Source organism: Mus musculus, chromosome 6 (genome assembly GCF_000001635.26).
Source record: "Mus musculus strain C57BL/6J chromosome 6, GRCm38.p6 C57BL/6J".
NCBI classification, from domain to species: Eukaryota; Metazoa; Chordata; class Mammalia; order Rodentia; family Muridae; genus Mus; species Mus musculus.
In genome coordinates this window covers 117,856,385-117,877,675 of record NC_000072.6, presented here as the reverse complement: position 1 = coordinate 117,877,675, position 21,291 = coordinate 117,856,385, and the positions used below count along the sequence as shown (strand labels likewise).

General features: G+C 43.6%; 1 protein-coding gene across 8 annotated transcripts; it reads right to left on the bottom strand.

The window, feature by feature from the left end:
- Positions 1 to 4,909: 4,909 nt before the first annotated feature.
- Positions 4,910 to 15,652, bottom strand: Zfp239 (zinc finger protein 239). Of its 8 annotated transcripts, none has more exons than NM_001360938.1 (5): positions 15,384 to 15,652; positions 14,534 to 14,795; positions 11,102 to 11,281; positions 8,399 to 8,458; positions 4,910 to 7,420 (listed from the first exon to the last, which is right to left on the bottom strand). In NM_001360938.1, exon 5 carries the CDS (start codon positions 6,371 to 6,373, stop codon positions 5,768 to 5,770), a length of 606 nt encoding a protein of 201 aa, NP_001347867.1. In that variant the 5' UTR covers positions 6,374 to 7,420; positions 8,399 to 8,458; positions 11,102 to 11,281; positions 14,534 to 14,795; positions 15,384 to 15,652; the 3' UTR covers positions 4,910 to 5,767. The 8 variants fall into 8 exon arrangements, with proteins under 8 accessions (NP_001347867.1, XP_030111182.1, XP_030111183.1 ...); XM_030255322.1 differs by having other exon boundaries at positions 8,403 to 8,458; positions 10,352 to 11,281; positions 15,384 to 15,586; XM_030255323.1 differs by having other exon boundaries at positions 8,403 to 8,458; positions 10,633 to 11,281; positions 15,384 to 15,586.
- Positions 15,653 to 21,291: the final 5,639 nt, after the last annotated feature.

Here is a 21,291-nt window from a genome sequence, read left to right as displayed (position 1 = left end):
TTAGTTTTCTGCCTTGACCAGTTAATCCTTTTTATTTTGGTGTAAACTTTATTTATTTATTTTTTGAGGCAGGGTTTCTCTGTAAGCCCTGGCTGTCCTGCAACTCACTTTGTAAACCAGGCTGGCCTCGAACTCAGAAATCTGCCTGCCTCTGCCTCTGAGTGCTGGGATTAAAGGCAGGTGCCACCATGCCTGGCTGGTGTAAACTTTATAATTGTCAATTCTTTCCTTATCTCTACCCTCAAACTGATGAAATTTTGTATTGCTTTAAATCCATAGATTGACTTAGAACAGTCACATTGATATTAACAATTCATGAACATTTTGTCTTTTGTTGTTGTTTTTGTTTTGAGACAGGGTCTCTCTACATAACCCTGGCTATGGTGGAGCTCACTATGTAGACTGGGCTGCCTTGGACTCACAGAGAACCTCTTTCCTCTGCCTCCCAAATGCTGGAGTCAAAGGCATGCATTGCACTTAAGTATAATTTAATTTTTCTCAGCAATGTTGGTCATCTATGGGGATTTTTCCTGTTTTGGCATACAAAAATTATTTGCATTTGAGTATTATTAGTATGTGGAAATCTAGGTAGTTGCATATTGAACTTGTATCTGGTGACCTTATTTGTTGGTTATTTTATGTACAGATTATTTTACGTACACATTATTTTAGATTTTTGTTTTTTAAAAGGTTTACTTGTTTTATGTGTATGAATGTTTTTTAGTCTCCTGGAACAGGAGTTACAGATGGTAGTGAGCAATCATGTAGGTGCTGAGAACCAAATCTGTGTTCTCTGCCAGAACAACCAGTGTTCTTAATAACTCAGTCATCTTACCAGCCCATAGACTTTTAGTTTTGTTTGTTTGTTTTGTTTTTTCAAGACAGGGTTTCTCTGTGTAGCCCTGGCTATCCTGGAACTCACTTTGTAGACCAGGCTGGCCTCCAACTCAGAAATCCGCCTGCCTCTGCCTCCCGAGTGCTGGGATTAAAGGCGTGTGCCACCACGCCAGGCAGAATTTTAGTTTTTGAGATAGGATGTTGCTACATGTATTTGAGAAGGTTCAGTAAAGAAGGGGTAAGGTTTTTATTGTGGGCAACATAGAGAAAATATCCAGAGGCACCTGGAAGAGTCCAGAGCTGAGAAAAAAGAAAGCAGACAGGACATAGCCAGGGCTAGGGAATGGGAAGACGGGAGAGAATAGTGAGAATAGTGGAGGATGGAGGATTGTGGAGAGAGAGATTAGGGTGGACAAATTATGCAGATTACACCATAATGCTATAGCCGAATAGCTGGGGGAGAGTCTTCTTTTGGAGACCAAAAACCTTTCACAAGTTCCTAAGGGATGCTGGGGTTTTTGTTTTGTTTGCTTTTGTTTTTCAAGACAGGGATTCTCTGTGTAGCCAAGGCTGTCCCGGAATGCTATAGACCAGGATGGCCTTGAACTCAGTTATCTGCCTGCCTCTGCCTCCTGAGTGCTAGGATTTAAGACTTGTGCCATCACACCTGGCTTAAATTAAATTTACTTTTGTGTGTGTGTGTCTAGGGTTTCTTCCACATTCACATTCAGGTTCTGGAGGTCAAACTCAGGTCACCAGGATTGGTGACAAGCATTATCTGCTGTGCCATCTCTCCACTCCTTATTGTTCTCCACTAATTATTCCTTAATTTCTTATCAAGTTCTCCAGGAAATGTATCTGGGGTCTACAGTTTCTTTTTTGTAATTTATTTTATTTTATTTAAAGATTTATTTACTATATGTATGTGAGTACACTGTAGCTGTACAGATGGTTGTGAGCCCTCGTGTGGTTGTTGGGAGTTGAATTTTGTTAGGACCTCTGCTATTCCGGTCAGCCCCACTTGCTCCTGTCAACTGTGCTCGCTCAGTCCCTGCTTGCTCCGACCCAAAGATTTATTATTATACATACACTGTAGCTGTTTTTAGACATACCAGAAGAGGGCGTCAGATCTTATTATGGGTGGTTGTGAGTCACCATGTGGTTGCTGGGATTTGAACGCAGGACTTCCAGAAGAGCAGTCAGTGCTCTTACCTGCTGAGCCATCTTGCCAGCCCTCTTTTTTGTAATTTATGTATCCCTCCACGTTTTGTAGATAACTGAACTTCTGATCCTCCCTGCCTCTTTCTCTCTGGTTGATTGGGTATAAGAATGCCACACTAAAGCCGCACGCCTTTGATCCCAACACTCAGAAGGCAGAGGCAGGCAGATTTCTGAGTTTGAGTCCAGCCTGGCCTACAAAGTGAGTCCCAGGACAGCCAGGGTTATACAGAGAAACCCTGTCTCAAAAAACCAAAAAACAAAAAAGAAAACAAACAAACAAACAAACAAAAAAGAATGCCTCACTAGGCCATAGCTACATTCTTAGCCTTCTTTATGTAGATTTTTAAAAAAAAGTTCCAGACTTAATTACTGTGTTTGAGTTTGTCCTTTAGAACATAGGTATGGCTGTTTCCTCCTAGGCACACCATTTGTCATCCCTAGATAGGTGAAAGGTGGTGCTTGTTCAGCAATAGAGTGTGACTTGTACAGGGTTCACATGACCTCAGTCACACTAAAGGCTTTTTATAGTTAGTCTTGCTTCCTGTCTCTGTGTGAAGATGAACCAGAGGTCAGCCGCATGGGAGGGACTAAAAGCCTTAGCTTTGTCCTGTCTCTTAATATTTCACTAGATATCAGAGGTGACTTCCCAGGACTAAGTCTGTCATTTTGCACATGGTCTTCTAGCCCATTGATTGCTTTTTCTTTTGATTCTTTTCCTTGACTTCCAGGGTGCCACATGCTCTTTAAGGTCCTTCCTCGTCATACACAGGTCTAACCCTTTCTTCCCATGTCTGAATGGTTGGGTTGTATGGTCTGTTAGCACTTCCTGTCTTGTGTTCACTCTCTGTCTCAGCCTCCTCTCTGAGCAGTGTTCTCATCAGTCCTCCCTGGGGGCCGATCTTTCTTGGTAATCTCTCTAGTTATGCTCCATCCATTCTGTCTGCATATCCTCTTAAATGTTCAGAAGACCTAAACTATGTGATCAAACCTTGTCTGTTGCCCAAGCCTGCCCCTTTCTCTTGTTTAGCATCTCTCCTTCCACCATGTGGGATTGGGAGATTGAACTTGAATTCAGATTGTCACCTGCAGCTGGCTTCACCTCATCTTTGCTCTCACTGTCATGGTGACAGAGGCCAGGCATTTCTGCATGATTCTGAAAGCCTTCTGTTTTTTTGTTTGTTTGTTTGTTTTTGTTTCTGATTTGTTTTTGTTTTAGGTTTTTTTTTTTTTTTTTTTTTTTTTTTTTTTTTCCAGACAGGGTTTCTCTGTGTAGCCCTGGCTGTCCTGGAGCTCACTCTGTAGACCAGGCTGGCCTTGAACTCAGAGATCCACCTGCCTCTGCCTCCCAAGTGCTGGGATTTTTAGGGGCTCTGTGGACTTCTCTGGTTACAAATACTATTTGCTCCTTGCTGAGTATAGCAGAAGACAATGGGTGTCTATAATCCCAGCTGCTTGGAAGGCTGAGGCAGGAGGACTGAAATAGGTGTAAGGCCTTTCCTGCTCTTCACATTGCTCTGACTTTTCAGAAGAGAACTGATATCAGCCATTTTGTGGTTTCTTTCTTTTTTCTTTTAGACACTGATTAACACTTTTAGACAATGTGTTAATCAATGAAGTAAGCCTGACCCACATAGTGAGTGCCTGTGCAATCAGAACACAGTGAAACCGTGCCTAAAAGAAAAAAGAAAAAGCCCACGACTTCTTAGAGTTGACTTTGGGGCAGAGTGAGACATTGGACTCTAGTTCCCCTGTGCTACTTGTTGAAGAGATGTCTTTTTACCAATGATTATTTTGGGGGATCTTTGAAAAAAGCCTGGTAGAGGGACTAGGGAGATGTCTCAGCGGTTAAGAGCACAGTCTGCTCTTCCGAAGGTCCTGAGTTCGGGTCCCAGCAACCACATGATGGCTTACAACCTTCCTTAAAATCCTTAAAGAGATCTGACTCCCAGCCGGGCGTGGTGTCGAAAAATCCAAAAAAAAAAAAAAAAAAAAAAAAAAAAAGAGAGCTGACTCCCTCTTCTGGAATGTCTGAAGATAGCTACAGTGTACTTACATATAATAAATAAATCTTTTTGTTTTTTGTTGGTTTTTTTTGTTTTTGTTTTTGTTTTTGTTTTTTTTTTCGAGACAGGGTTTCTCTGTATAGCCCTAGCTGTCCTGGAACTCACTTTGTAGACTAAGCTGGCCTCCAACTCAGAAATCCGCCTGCCTCTGCCTCCCGAGTGCTGGGATTAAAGGCGTGCTCCAGCACGCCCGGTTTAATAAATAAATATTAAAGGAAAAAAAAAAAAGCCTGGTAGCTGTAGCCTGTAGTCGTGTGGGCTGACATGTTGAAGTGAGTTTTATTTTTTGTTTCATTGATCCACATGGCCACTTTATCAGTCTTAGTATGGTTTCAGAGCCTCTGATTGACAGCCACATGGTTCCCATGTTTTTGACACCTCTGATTGGCTGCCACATATTCTTCACATTTCTGAAGCCTCTAATTGGCTGCCTCATGTTCCCCACGTACTGTTTCTCCTCTTCCACTGGATCATCTATTCTCCGTAGCACCCAATGCTAGGTTTACTCTCCTATTTTGGCTCTGTTGCTTCAGGATTTCTCCATTGTTTTTATCATGGAAGCATCCCCAAGAAACTACCTTCACTCGTTAAAAACTAATTATTTACATTCCTGAACAGCTGCCAGAGAGGAGGGACTGAGTGGACTTTCCACCATAGTAGTATGTGGGGAGCACTTCCTGTAGTGTGAGTGCAAACTGATGCACATTTTTGTACTAAACACAACAGGTCACCATGCCCGTTATACCTCCAGCTCCCCCACCCCACCCTCAAATGAACACATTGGACGGTCACAGTTTAAAGAGAGCTATTTAGGACTTAAATGGAATATGAAAAACAAGGCACATAATTTCAGAGGAAACATGAATTCCAATTTCTCAGAGAATATGAATGAAGGGAACCATGCTGTGCTTGGAAAAATACAGAGTTCTTGCAGTTAAAAAATGTAGAATATAATTCTAACAACACTGGCAGAATTGCATTATACACTCTACCCATATGAGAAACCAGAGTAACCCATTCACTGTATAACATAAAATGTGCTGAGTACTCGGATTGATTTCTTCTGTGAGGGGCTATATCGGAATAACCCTTAACTATTTCTTTCCTTTGAGGAATTCAAACGTAAGAGTTTAAAGTATTAAACTGGAGCCCTGGGACATAGCTTAGGCAGCAAAGCTCTTGTCTAGAAAGCTTGAGACAGAATCCACATAAAAAGGTTGGATGTGGTGGCACACATCCGCAACCCTAGCCACGGTGAGCTGGGAAGTGGAGACAGTTAGATCCATGGGACTCTGGCCTGGCTTACTTGGTGACATTACACACCATGTGTGACAGACAGATGCCTAGTCTCACATACAGAATGTAGTATCTGAGATATCCTCAGACGTCCACACACGTGCGTGCACACATACATGCACACACCAGCACAACACACATACCCCTCTCTGCATGAACACACATTCCTAACATGCACAAAGTATTAATAAGCTGGAAACCGTGTGTGTGTGTGTGTGGGTGGGGGCGTATCAGGGCTCAAACTCAGGGACTGATACATGCTAGGCAAGCATGCTACCTCTGATATGCACACTCGGTCGTGAAAAATATTTATCTTTACAATAAAAGTCTTCTGAGTGGGCTCATGTTACTTAGTGAAGCTCCTTGCGGTGAACCCGCTGGTGGATGTGGAGGTTCGAGCTCTGGCTGAAGCCCTTGCCACACTTGCTGCACTCATACGGCTTCTCACCCGTGTGGACTCTCTGATGGATGAGGAGTTTGGAGCTCTGGCTGAAGCCCTGCCCACACTTGCCGCAGTGGTAGGGCTTTTCCCCGGTGTGTACTCGGAGGTGGATCCGAAGGTCTGAACTCTGGCTGAAGCCTTTCCCACATTCGTAACACTGGTACGGCTTCTCTCCCGTGTGGGTGCACCGGTGGATGTGGAGGTTCGAGCTCTGGCTGAAGCCTTTTCCGCACTCCCCACACTTGTAGGGCCTCTCTCCGGTGTGGACACGTTGGTGGATGTGCAGGTTGGATCGCTGACTGAAGCTCATACCGCACTCCTCGCACGCATACGGCTTCTCACCGGTGTGGACTCTCTTGTGGATGTGGAGCTTTGAGCTCTGGCTGAAGCCCTTCCCACACCTGTCACACTTGAAAGGTTTCTCACCGGTATGGACGGAATGATGGACAAGCAGACTCGAGCTCCTGGTGAAACCCTTCCCGCACTTGTCGCATTTGTAAGGTTTCTCAGCCATGTGGACTGCCTGATGCGGAAACGGGACTTGATTGGCCAGTGAAGGCCCTGCCACAATGCTCCCGCCCGCAGGCTTTTTCTTTCAGGTGGTCTCTCTGATGACTCATCAGTTCTGAGCTCTGAATGAAATCCTCACTACACCGATCACGCGTGCACAGTTGTTCTGAAGTGGGGATTTTCTTGAAGAGGTGACCATCTGGGTTGGTGATAAGCATCTCCTAGGAATCACCAGTCACCGGATTCCTCTGTGTCGTCTCTCTTTGAAGACTCCAAGTGACTAATGGTGACGTCCCTATAAAAATGTCCTTACTGTTACAGTCAAAGGAGACATTTTTGGCGCATTGTCTCAGCAGAGAATGTTGGAGGTGCCAGTTCTGTCACATCACCTGGAAGCTTGACTTGACCAGTCTCTCAACAGTGGTGTGTGGGATGAAACTCTCCCTTATTCCTTTTCTCTCCCTCTTTCTTCAGTTGCAGAGAGACTCCCCCCCCCCACACACACACACACATTTCAGAGGAGACCTGTCTGGTTATTTGGCTTAGGATTTCAAAGATAAAAAATTTTTTTTCCACTTTCAATGTTGGTGAAATAACTTTAAAGAGTCACCGAAATCTGTGGTTTTGGGAAATATGGCAAGACACTTCTCCCCACTTTTGACAGCAATCTACTTCAGTATTGGTGTGTACCTCTTGAAGATTCACAATATAAACTCAACTTCCAGCTACTGACTGGCCATTTCTTTCAAAATCAGCCACTAGGAAAAATCCTGAAGTCTTTTCTCTTTCTCTCACTTTAAAGATTTTTATTTCACGTGTTAAGTGTTTTGCCTGCAAGGATGCCTGTGCAGCACATGCCAGTATGGTCCTGATGGAGGTGAAAGAGGTCCTTGGCTCTCCTAGAACTGGAGTGATGGATGGTGAGCCACCATGTGGGTGCTGGGGACTGAACTTACAGGAGCTAGGGGTGCTCTTGGTTTCTGAGTCATCTCTCCAGACTCTTGAAGGTCTTTCTCTTGAAGATTCTCCACAGAATTTGTGTTTGACTCTCCTAGGAAACAGAGAATTTAATGATAAGAACAAAGGATTCTATACTAGGAGTACCTAAGGCCTGAACACTTGGTAACTCAGAACTTAGCTTTCTTTTCTTCTCTTCTTCTTCCCTCCTTTCTTTCTTTTTCCTTTTCTTTCTTTTTTATTTAGTTATTTTATGTATATGACTACACTGTTGCTGTCTTCGGATAGATCAGAAGAAGGCACCAGATCCCATTACAGGTGGTTGTGAGCCACCATGTGGTTGCTGGGAATTGAACTCAGGACCTCTGGAAGAGCAGTCAATACTCTTTTTTTTTTTTTTTTTTTTTTTTTTTTTTAAAGATTTATTTATTATTATATGTAAGTACACTGTAGCTGTCTTCAGATACACCAGAAGAGGGAGTCAGATCTTGTTACGGATGGTTGTGAGCCACCATGTGGTTGCTGGGATTTGAACTCTGGACCTTCGGAAGAGCAGTCGGGTGCTCTTACCCACTGAGCCATCTCACCAGCCCAGCAGTCAATACTCTTAACCACTGAGCCATCTCTCCAGCCCTTTCTTTTCCTTTTCTTGTGGTGCTATGGATTGAACCAAGGATCTACTCAAATATTCTAGCATTGTACTATAGCCTCAGCCCTTAGTTTGTGCTTGTATTTATATCTTTTGGGTTATTGTCAGAAAAGAGAAACATGTGTTCACAAGACAGACATTTCTTCTCTGCTTTTAAGCAGAGCTGAAAAATATATATACATATATGTAAAATTGTACTATTGTAAAGACCATGGGTCTTGGACCTCGACACATTGCATTTCACTTTATTTTTGCTCAATGTCCCTTTAGTCGGTGTGTGACTTTAACAACTGCTAGTGCTGTAAGATACAAAATGGAAATCTTTTTGCCTGACAAGCATGGGATGAAAGATTAGTACACCAACAACGGTACCACCGCATCAAAGTCTATGAACACACATAACACAAAATACTGTACACCAACCAACCGGCTGTGGAAGCAGACTGCGGGCACGAGAGCTCAAACCGTCATGCCTTCAGAGTTCTGAAAAAAAAAAAAAAATAGAGAAGAAAGGTACAATAAAGAAAGAAACTGACCCATTTAGGAAAAGTGAAAGTAGTTCACCTTGAAGGTGTGTGAGCCCCAACCTCAGTCACTCCTCTGTGACAGTTGGCCTTGGAGACTGTGGTCCTTGAGTCACATCAAACTTATTCTGCAGACTTAGCTGCTGCCCATCCCACCTCTCACTCCTGGCTCCTTAGCATCAGGTCTCAGCCAAGCTGCCCTTCCAACCAGGAGAAATGTTCCCTGATCATCTCACGCTCACTACCATGCAGCTGGTTTTATTTTCTTCATACAGAGGCCGACATTATTTCTCAAGGCCTCGAGCAGGGTGTGGCACACGAAAGGTGTCCAGTTATTTATTCATTTAACTTCACAAGTCTCCTCTCTAGAATTTTGTCTGATGTAGCAGTATTTCTCAAACTACCTGTGGTTATGTTGTTTAATAAACATTTGCTCTCAATTTCTTTTTTTTTTAGTACAGAATAGAGTTTATTCAGGGGATGGGTAGGGGAGTTAAGAGGGTAACAGAGGCAGAGAAAGGCAAAGAAAAGGAGAGAGTAGAGTAATGGAGGCCGTCCATGGCCACATGGGTGGGAGTGGGGGGAAGGAAGTGGGAGTAAGGGGGCAAGAGGCAAGAGACAGGCAAGAGCATAAGAGGGTAAGAGCTTGCTCTCAGTGTCTATTGCTTAGGCCTTTTGGGCTCATGGGCTGACACTAGCAAAGAAATCCCAATTTGCAAAGTCGGCGTGATGGAACACGTTAAGAACGAAAGGAGCCAAATAGAGTCCAAAGTTCAGTTATACAACAAGGAAGTGCTCAGTAGCCATCTCTTCAGATGGTAGCACTGTCTTATAGCCTGGATTAGCAAAGGCAGCCTTCACCCGAGGCAGAGGAGACTGGGGAAACAGAACAGCCTGCAGGACATGTGGCTCACTTACTGTGGGACACAGTAACGCAGACGTTGATGACGCCATACCTGGAGTCATCTAAACATGGCATAGTCTACTATGGCAGATGGCAGATTTCCTTCCACACTGCTTCGGCCCATTCATTCATTTCTATCCATCCTAGAACTTCCAGCCTCAGAACAACTCACGAGTCTCTTTTCTTTCCTTTCCTTTCCTTTCCTTTCCTTTCCTTTCCTTTCCTTTCCTTTCCTTTCCTTTCCTTTCCTTTCCTTTCCTTTCCTTTCCTTTCCTTTTCTAGATTTATTTATTTATTATATGTAAGTACACGAAAGCTGTCTTCCAACACACCAGAAGAGGGCATCAGATCTCATTACAGGTAGTTGTGAGCCACCATGTGGTTGCTGGGATTTGAACTCAAGCCCTTTGGAAGGGTAGTCGGTGCTCTTAACCGCTGAGCCATCTCTCCAGCTCACGAGTCTCTTTCTCAAGCATCAGGATGCATCAGGGACATTCTCCTTCCTCTGCCACACCTTTATTATGACAGACTGTTCAGCACTAAATGACAGGGACATGCTCATCTGAGCTTTAAGTGCTCCAGCACCTAGCACAACTGACTTGGAATCTAGTTGACAAAGACTCAGTTTAAACAATGAGATGATACAACTAAGAGAGAACCTAAAATTCCCAACAGCTAATGCCTCATTCTACAGGTGAGGAAACCAAGGTTAGGACAATGAAGCAGAAATCAAGGACAAACTCTGGTACATAGAAGAGTACTGGTAGCCAGGTGGTGGTGGCGCACGCCTTTAATCCCAGCACTTGGGAGGCAGAGGCAGGCAGATTTCTGAGTTCAAGGGCAGCCTGGTCTACAAAGTGAGTTGCAGGACAACCAGGGTTATACAGAGAAACCCTGTCTCGAAAATCAAACAAAAAAGAAACCAAGAAAAAAAAATAGTGCCCTTACATTAAAAGAAATGTATTGAGTGTGCGCACATTGTGTGTTGGTGAGCACATGCTTGCTACGGAGTCTGTGTGAAGGTCAGAGGAGAACTTGGGGGAGTAGGTCCCAGAGACTGAATTCAGGTCATCAAACTTCATGGCAAGTGCCTTGTACTCTCTGAGCTTGCTTTCAGGACCCAAGAATCTACTATGCCTGCAACCAAAAACTGTGTCAATGTTGAATAAATAACCACCAGGAAACTGACAGATGGGAAGGGAAGGGAATGTGCTGAACCAGGGCCTTACACACGTTGTTCGTCTTCGTGAAGTCCTTATTATTTTCCAATCCCTCAGTGCCTTGAGGGAGCTCACCATCCTTTGGGTGAAGAGTTTCTTTCTCTGTGGGAGGACTGGATTTGCCAAATAAAAAAGACCAGAGCGTTGCTGCTGGAGATGTTAAGAAACACCCCTTCTTCTTTAAATCCAGCCCAAACGAGGTGTGGTGGTGTGGACCTGTATTTCCAGCTACCTGGGAGGTGGAGGCAGGAAGTTAACTTTAATCCATGAGTTTGAGGGTCCCAAGATATCATCTCATTAAGAAGAGGGAGAAGAGAAGAAATCCAGCTTAAATCCGGGATAATGACCTCCTTCCCTCTCTTTCATGATAGGGTCTTATTAATTATAGAGCTCAGGCTGGCCTTGAACTTGTGATTACGCCGACATCTGAGTGCTGGGAGGATAGACATTTGCCACCACTCCTGGATGCACTACTTACTTATGAAGAACGGCCTGGATCTAGAAAATACAAGGTTCACTTCTGCCGCTGCAGCCCTTCTCTGCAGCTTAGTCACAGTTCTTCCTTAGTCATCACAGTTCTGCAGTGGCATGAAATGCCAGCATCAGAGCAGGAACGATCCATCCACCACCCGGACGTCAACCTTGAGGGACTTTCTACCTGTGGTTTTATGGAGAAAATGGAAAGCTGGGGAAGGCCTGAAGTCGAAAAGACTATCACTGTCTGTCTGTCTGTCTGTCTGTCTGTCTGTCTGTCTGCCTGCCTGCCTGCATGTCTCTCAAGCTAGGGTATCACTATGTAGTCCTGTCTAGCATGGAACTCACTCTCTAGAACAGGCTGGCCTGAACTCAGAGATCTGCCTGCCTAAGCCTCCCAAGGGCTGGGATTAAAGCAGTGTGCCACCACCGCCTGGCAACTGTTTGGCAATTTAAAATTTTATTATAACTACATATGCAGACATGTTGATGAAAGAGGACAGGACAATCAGAGCATAAAAGATCTAATTAGGCAACTCATCTTACCTCCCATTAGAATCACCGGCAGTAAGCATATGTGGAGATATTTCACAATAACACTGGGTGCATGGAGATCGGGAGAATGAGAGAGGAGTTGTGTGTTCTTTCCAGCAGGGCTAGGGATCAGGAGTTTTAAAAACCACCACCTGGTTTTGATGCACCTTTTCAGGCATGACTTTGTGGCCACTGAGCAGCTGTTTAACTAAATTCCTCATGTCCTTCACTTTCACAGCGAACAATGATCACTGTTAACACACATGACACTTGCTTTCGCGTAGCTGCAACCAAATACCCAAATGAACAATTTAAGGAGAGATTTGAGTCACAATTCTAGACCCCCATCGTGGTAGGGCATTGTGAGAAACATGCTGTTCAGCTGATGGCAGGCATAAAGTAGGGTGGAAGAGTAGGAGAGAGCCAGGTCAAGGTAAGACTCTCAAGGCTGTGCTTCAAGCCAGTGACCTGCTTCCTCCACCCAGGCTCCACCTTCCACACAATTCTACCACCTTCCAATAGTCTCAAGGGTTTTGTTGTTGTTGTTGTTGTTTTTTCGAGACAGGGTTTCTCTGTATAGCCCCGGCTGTCCTGGAACTCACTCTGTAGACCAGGACAGAGTATTTTATTGAGTATTTTTGCATTGATATTCATAAGGGAAATTTGTCTGAAATCCTCTATCTTTGTTGGATCTTTATGTGGGTTTAGGTATCAGAGTAATGAATTAGGTAGAGTACCTTCTACTTCTCTTTTGTGGAATAGTTTGTGCAGAACTGGAATTAGATCTTCTTTGAAGGTCTGATAGAACTCTGCACTAAACCCATCTGGTCCTGGGCTTTTTTTTTTTTTTTTTTTGGTTGGGAGACTATTAATGACAGCTTCTATTTCTTTAGGGGATATGTTTAGATCATTAACTTGATCCTGGTTTAACTTTGGTACCTGGTACCTGTCTAGAAATGTGTCCATTTCATCCAGGTTTTCCAGTTTTGTTGAATATAGCCTTTTGCAGAAGGATCTGATGGTGTTTTGGATTTCTTCAGGATCTGTTGTTATGTCTCCCTTTTCATTTCTGACTTTGTTAATTAGGATACTGGCCTCGAACTCAGAAATTCGCCTGCCTCTGCCTCCCAAGTGCTGGGATTAAAGGCGTGTGCCACCACACCCGGCTAGTCTCAAGGTTTTTTTTTTTTTTTTTTTTAAGATTTATTTATTTATTATATGTAAGTACATTGTAGCTGTCTTCAGACACTCCAGTAGAGGGAGTCAGATCTCGTTACGGATGGTTGTGAGCCACCATGTGGTTGCTGGGATTTGAACTCTGGACCTTCGGAAGAGCAGTAGGGTGCTCCTACCCACTGAGCCATCTCACCAGCCCTAGTCTCAAGGTTTTAATCCACAATGAAACATCCCAGAGGCTAGAGCCCTAGTGATCCAATACTCTCTGGAAACACCTTTAGAGACTCAGGAAGAAGTGTGCTTCACTAATTCCTAGGAATCTCTCAGTTCAATTATCAGTCAAGATTAATCATCATATGTATGATGGCTACATATAATCTGCTCACCAAGAACATGAGTTCTTTGATGAAAAGCTTCAGTTTATATTCTTTTTTTTTCCTACTTAGCATTAGACTGGGCATATACTAACTTGGAATGATCTCCAACAAGCTACAGTTTTGATCTCACGTAAGGAGGTCAAATCCTTAGGAGGTAGGACCTAGTAGGAAGAATGTAGGTCACTGGGGATGCACCCTTAAAGTGATATTGGGATCCAGGTCTTTCCCACATGAGGTGAACCAAACTCTGTTTCATAGGTCCAAAACTGAGTCAAGTAATGACAGACTAAAACGATGGAACTTTGAGCAGACAAATCTTTGCTCTTTACAAACTCATTACCCAAGATATTTTGGTCTTAACAACGAAGAGTAACTCGTGGAACATACACCGAGTGAAATGTACGATAGGAGAGCCGACTTCCAGACTACAGGGAGAAAATGCTCCATAGAGCCTTTCAGAAGAGCTTGGTTGGATGTTTTGAGTACTTCACAAGGTGGCAAGGCAGTGTAGTGAGAATTAACATAGAACTTCCGGGTCAGCAGACCCAATGCTGAACCAGTTGATACCGTTTGCTAGATACATATTGTAAGGTCCCAAATGCTCTCGTTCCCTTGTATAAAATACCAATCTCACAATGAAGCTTGGCAATAAAGAGAAAGACCACAAGGACCTCACTCTAGGCAAATACTCAATGCTGATTTCCTAGTTTGTTCTAAGAAAGAAAAGCTGTATCTAGCTCAGAGATGAGGCATTTTTGGTGAAAGAAACTGCAAGTCACCTGAAGCATGGTCATATTTTCAGGGAGGGGCAGATTCTGCCTAGGGTAGTTCTGACATGCCCATCTCCTCAGACCAACCTATTTCAATACTGAAGTTCTGGAGTGGGTGTTCTCAGGTTCTGTGCATCTTCTCACTGCGTGCATTACAGCTACCCAGTATCCCTTGCCAGACCGTCCTCTCAGAAATCTGACTGGTTTCTAGGTCGCAGAGGGGAGGGCTGTGCAGCGGAAACCTTAGTACTCTTAGGGGTCTCTTCTAGGAGCCTCTCTCATGGTCTCCTGATGTCCAGCAACATCATCATTGGACCCACCCAGGTCAGAACTTGGTCAAGCAAGAGGAGGGTGTCTACGGAGCTGCGGTTTGCTCTGCTGCAGGGGCCTGGCCCTCCGTGAGGGTGGCCTGGTGCACGGGGTGTTACTGGGGGTTTGGGGGTTACCGTGGCTGCTAGCACGTGGGATCGCAGCCGCAAGGAGCCTTCCCAGCCTCGGAGCCTGGCTCCGAGTGGTAATGCCCCCTAGTTTGGACCAGGACACCGCTGCCCACCCCTGGGGCAGCCCAGCTCTGCTCACCTCTTGTAGGTAGAACCCACACCTGGTAACGCAGGACTCCCGAGCATCATCGAGGATTCGAACTACAAGTCCCAGAAGGCTGCGGGCAGGAAAGCGCTACTTCCGAGCTCACTTCCGGCGACGATGGGCTCACTCTTGTGAGCCCCCAGTTTGAGGTTGTGGTTGGCCCTGAATAGTTCAAGTTGTTGTGCACTCTTTTCGTTGCAGACACATACAGTTTTAAAATACTCCCCCAAGGTGTCTTTTACTTGTTATGATGATGCTAGAGGGTAAAAAATCATTATAAAATTGTCTTCAGCCTTAAAAATATTCTGAAGCTGTTAATAACCACTTTAAGTGAATAGTGTGGTATATGTATTCACAGCATGTAATCTCATCACTAGGGCCGAGGAAGGAGGTTTGTGAGTTCGAGAAGCCCGTGTCGAAATTTAAAAAAGAAAGAAAAGAATCGATCACTGGTTACTCCATGCTCTTATCTTTGGAGTACAGTCTCCAGATATTTATTGCGCAGGTCACCAACGCCTGTAATTCTAACTCCAGTGATCCCTACACCCTCTTCTGGACTCAGGCGCCTGTGTTCATGTACAATGTGTTCATGTGTACAAACCTACACACACACAAACTTAAAAACAGAATATTTTTAAGAATCAACAATAATGTATTTGGATATAAAGAACTAAAAACTGGATCATAAGGTTGACTTAATAGATCAGTGAACTTCCAAACCCAAAAAATAATTTTAATCATAAAATAGCCACCCCTCCAGAAATTGATGCCATTAAATCTGAAAGAAAATGTCAACGAAATTCTAAGGAATCAATAGTATTAAATGTCGCTAAGTTTCACTTACCAACAGGATTTCAGAGTGTTTTCTGAGTGTGCAGTCGTCTCCCAAAAGGATCTCTAGGTAAACCTGTGACATTAACATCCAATCTGTAGCCCACATGGTCCCCAGGAACGTTGTGAAAGCCCATCACAAAACTCTTAAACCTCAGACTTGAGACTTCTTTTTACAAATATCTTTTGTTCATATATTTCCCTCTGTGTGTGTAAGCCCTTCCCCCGTGGGTGTGGCCATCCGAGGACAACTTGCAGGAGTCACCTCCTTCCTTCTTCTCCGTGGATCCTGGGGATTGATCGCAGTCTGGCAGGATTGGCTGACAGGCACCCTAACCAGAACAGCCCGATTGTTCTTCTGAATGTGGCCTTTGTAAAGGACAGTGGTGTGTCACAGAAGGTTGGACACACTGTTTTGTTTTGTTTTATAAAGATTTAATTATTTATTATAGGATTACACTGTAGCTATCTTCAGACACTCTAGAAGAGGGATTCAGATCTCATTATGGATGGTTGTGAGTCACCATGTGGTTGCTGGGAATTAAACCTTTGGAAGAGCAGTCAGTGCTCTTAACTACTAAGCCATCTCTCCAGGTCCCTGGACACACTGTTAACAGTTACCAGAGTACTGAACTTTGTTCTGCCCAGAGGGTCTTAGGTATTTCATAGCAGAAACTAGTAACAGAATGGGGCTAGGAAAGGCCGATCGTTTTAAAGTCAAGGCTATTTGGAATGCTTAAATTAGGTGTTGTGCATTCAGATAAAAATAGATTATAACATTTAAACCCAATATGTATGGTATCACTTTCCACTTTCTAGGAATCCAAGGTGCATGTTTTCTATTATTTATTTATTAATTTTGGTTTTTTGAGACAGGGTCTCTCTGTGTAGCCCTGGCTGTCCTGGAACTCACTCTGTAGACCAGGCTGGCCTGGAACTCAGAAATCCACCTGCTTCTGCCTCCCAAGTGCTGGGATTAAAGGTGTGTGCCACCATGCCTGGCTTCTTATTCCTTTTCTTATTTACATGTTCCTGGTAGCTTAGGCAAGAATAATGGGTAAGAAATCATCCCTAGAGATGGGGCCACTAACATGACCTTATCCCCAGGGAAACCAATGCTTTACTTGCTAAATCATTTAAAAAACAATTATGATAAAAACTTTCCCAACAATAAAACTTCATATGGCTACACGTGTGTCATCAGAGGTGGATTTTGTTATGTGGTAAAGAAAACCTTAATTAGAAAGAGTTAAAATAGTTTAAATTTATACATTGAAGATTATAAAAAATCAGGCACTAAATGTTAAATAATAATTGACCATGAGGCTGGAAAGTTAGTTCAGTGGTTAAGAGCACTGACCTTTAAAGATTTATTAACCTGCTCCTGGAAACCCGCCCCCCACTGAATACATCCACTGAATACAAAAAAAAAAAAAAAAAAAAAAAAAGAACTGTTCTATTTGTGATTCACTGAATACATAGTTTCAGAGTTGTAATGCTTGGATGATTTTTGTGCTTTACTGTGCCAAGTGATTTTTTTTTTTTTTTTTGGTTTTTCCAGACAGGGTTTCTCTGTATAGCCCTGGCTGTCCTGGAACTCACTTTGTAGACCAGGCTGGCCTCGAACTCAGAAATCCGCCTGCCTCTGCCTCCCAAGTGCTGGGATTAAAGCCGTGTCACCACGCCCGGCTGGATATAGTTTCTAAGAGATGTAATGTTTGGTTTTTTTAATGTATAAAACCCCCTGCTTGAGAGCTGCAGAATACACTCAGATTCAAACTGGCTCTGTGTTTGTCTCTGTTTGTCACAGCTGAATCCTTACCCACCTGCTTCAAAGACTCTCATTCCAGGGACCCCCATGCCCAGCTGGGGTGGTCTGTGGCATGTGTGTATATATCTATGTATGTATGTATGTATGTATGTATGTATGTATGTATGTATTCAAATATAAATACACTTAGCATTGCTTATGTGTTTTTAGGGTTGACTACTTGTGTTGGATTACCAATTAGGTGACCCATTCCTAGAGAAGGCTGATTCTCCCTTTCTCAGCAGTCATTACTTGCCTGTAGCTCTTCATGTAAGGGTGGGTCCTTCTGAGATGTCCCCTATGCACTGGTGTGGTCATTGTTAGGGTGTTATTTAGGCTACCATATGGTTGAGAGATCTTATGGGTCTCTCTCTTGGTTTCTGTGTGATGTTCTCTGAGCCTTAGATGCAGGGGCTTGTGTTATGGTGGGGATATATCAATTGGCATTTTGGCACACTGTGGTAAGCAGTTCTCTGCATTTTGATCAGTTGTGGCTTTCTGTAATTGTCTCTGCTGCAAAAGAAACTCCCAGGATGAAGGATGAGAGCACACTTATTTATGTGTTTAAGGATAAGTAGTAAGAATGTTGTTAGAGGGGGTTGGAGAGAGCAGTTAAGGGCACTGACTGCTCTTCCTGAGGTCCTGTGTTCAACTACCAGCAGCCACAGGGTAGCTCACAACCATCTGTAATGGGATCTGATGCCCTCTTCTGGTGTTTCTGAAGACAGCTACAATAGACTCATATACATAAAAAATTAATAAATCTTAAAAACAAGAACGCTGTTACAAATTATACTGTTTTAGGGAACATGACAATACTAAGTTATCTATGATCCATGGACTTACTGGTCACAGATAGGCTTATAGTATCAGATATGTAATCTATTCTTTGGTTTGTAAATCCATTCAGATGGTTGTTGGCTATCCCTAAATTATAAGTGCCACTGCTGCATCTTTGGGAATATCTATTAAAAATAATTTATTATTCTCTTACTTTATATATATAAGTGCTTCACCTGCATGTATGTATGTGTACTGTGTGTTCTGCCTGGTGCCCATGGAAGTCAGAAGTGGGAGTTAGATCCCTGGAACTGGAATTCTAGATTGTTTGCTTGCTTGTTTTTGCTTGTTTGTTTTGTTTTGTTTGTTTGTTTGTTTTTGAGACAGGGTTTCTCTGTGTAGCCCTGGCTGTTCTGGAACTCACTTTGTAGACCAGGCTGGCCTGGAATTCAGAAATCCACCTGCCTCTGCCTCCCAAGTGCTGGGATTAAAGGTGTGCGCCACCATCGCCCTGCTTTGCTTGGTTTTTCAAGCCAAGGTTTCTCTATGTATCCCTGGATGTCCTGAATTGTACTCTGAAGGATGGCCTTGTACTTGGATATGGCTGCCTCTGCATCCAGAGTGCTGGGATTTGTAAAGGGTCCCTGAAAGTTTTACAGCGGACATGGAAACCATCTGTGAAGAGACAGGAGTGAAATTTGGTTCAGGCTGGTTTAGGCACCAATCCTATGCCAGGACTTTGAGAATCTGACACCAGTTCATTTATTTTAGCCATATTTAAGCACAGCAGTTTTAGAAAAAAGTTTTCAGATAACAAATAACTCAGTCCTGTGAGTACAACAAAGCTTAAGACATGCTTTGGCCGGGCGGTGGTGGAGCACACCTTAAATCCCAGCACTTGGGAGGCAGAGGCAGGTGGATTTCTGAGTTCGAGGTCAGCCTGGTCTACAGAGTGAGTTCCAGGACAGCCAGGGCTATACAGAGCAAACCTGTCTCGAAAAACCAAAAAAGAAAAAAAGAAGACCAAAAAAAAAAAAAAAAAAGACATGTTTCATTGAACTCTTTACAAAGTATTCATATAAGGTGGGTTCTTGTTGACTTAGAAACAATGCTCAAGATAATGGTCCAGAGAGAATGCCTTAGGTAAACATTAAGGCCCACAGCAGTCCTGATTGCCAGCCCCATCCCTAAGATAACACAGCAGCCACCTAGGTTGTTGTAAAGTCCAAATTTCATCACAAGAATGATTTTTATGACCTAGAAATAATGCTCAAGGTTTTAGGAGGAAAGGATCTAGGATAAGTAAAATATAAATTCTGAGAGATATGGCAGCGCCTAGCTCATAAGACAGCAGAGAATTGCCAGGTTGTAAACTATATCCATTCCTAGAATTCCAGGAAGAAGATAGGTTAAGCATCTCCTTCCTTTGAAGAATGCCTATGTAAAATAGTTCCTGGATTCTCCAGAACCTATCTGTGTGTACAAGGACTTTTTGCCTTTTACAGGGATTAGAGTTGTGCACCACCTTGTGGTCTATAGAAAGTAGTTAACCACATAGGTGCTGGAAGCTGAACCTGGACTCTCTGCAAGAACAACAAATGCTCTTAACCCCTGATCTGTCTCCCCAGCTGCATTTTTTTTTGGGGGGGATATTCTTGCTATGCTGAACAGTGTGGTTTATAGGTATCACAATTAGGTAGGATTATCCTCAATGGGCTGACCCTCCTACAATAATTGTTAAATCAAGAGATGCTCCACGGATTTGCCTGTGGGAGGAATGTTTTCAAGGGAAGGTCCTTCTCAGATGGCCAGGGCTTGTGTCAATTTCACCACCACCACCACCACCACCACCACCACCACCACCACCACCACCACCACCACCACCTAACTAGGTGAGCATGGTGGCACATTCCTTTAATTGCACAACTCAGAAAGCAGACACAAGGGGATCTCTGTGAGTTCCAAGCTAGCTTAGTCTACATAGAGTTCCAGGGCCACCAGGGCTACCATAGAACTTATTTCAAAGCCGGACATGGTGGCGCACGCCTTTAATCCCAGCACTTGGGAGGCAGAGGCAGGCGGATTTCTGAGTTCGAGGCCAGCCTGGTCTACAGAGTGAGTTCCAGGACAGCCAGGGTTATACAGAGAAACCCTGTCTCGAAAAAACAAACAAACAAACAAAAGAAACCCAGAACTTATTTCAAAAGCAACATTGTGTAGAATAGTCTGTATATATCTCTTTCTTCCATTTGCTATATCATGCCATTTAATGCAATGACATTTCTTTCTTTCTTTCTTTCTTTCTTTCTTTCTTTCTTTCTTTCTTTCTTTCTTTCTTTCTTTTTTTTTTTGTCCATATGACCTTTCTATTGGATAAAATGGAGTTGGTACTATTGCTGAGTTGGAGTTATCCCAGTAGTAGCTTCTTATGAAACTGGGTGCCCAGGATTTGGTGCATGTATTGGGCTGTGCATCAGGCTGGCTTTGACCTCACAGAGATCCACCTGCATCTGCTTCCTGAGTGCATTAGGTGTTGAGACAGTTTTCTTGTGTAGCCCTGGCTGTTCTGGAACTCACTTTGTATACCTGGCTAGCCTCGAACTCAGAAATCCGCCTGCCTCTGCCTCCCAAGTGCTGGGATTAAAGGTGTGTGCCACCACCGCCGGGCAGGAGCTGTGTCGTAATGTACCCTAAGACAATTCTAACTGTGTCAGCCATCGAAGCTGGGAGGAGGAAGGCCTCTATCCACATGAGGGGGTTGCCATAGACACAGTCAATGACTTTCCACCTCAGGTCATTCTGTGAAGTCCTCTTGGTACTTTGAAAGGGTTTCAGTTTAGGGGGGTCTCTCTTATGGAGTTTGTTTCTCATTAAAACAAATCCTTGTAAAATGTTGTCCTTTGGCAAGTTTCACGCCCTTCGCCGTTTAGAGATAGTGTGGACCCCCATACAACTGTAACTTTGTGTTGTAGCATTCACACTCTGAGATCCCCAGCACACTCCCTCCCCCTTTTTATAAGATTCAACCCTGCTGGAGATTTCTGGGACCTCTCTGGTCAAGAGGCTTGATCATTTAGCTCCTATCATTCTCTGGGTCCTGACTGACCTTGAGGACAAAGGCTAGGAAACTTTTGATTTTCCTCACTGGTGTAGGCTTAAAGCTTATCCCCAGAGGGAAAGCTTTATCAGTTTGTAATTTTAAACTGCTTTTTTTTTTTTTTAACATTTTAAAAAGGCTTGGTCAAAACAACCCAATTTAAAAAGAACCTTGGCTTTGTTATGACTCAGTTTCCCCAGGTGGTTAAACCCTAAGGAGGCCAGCAAAACCACA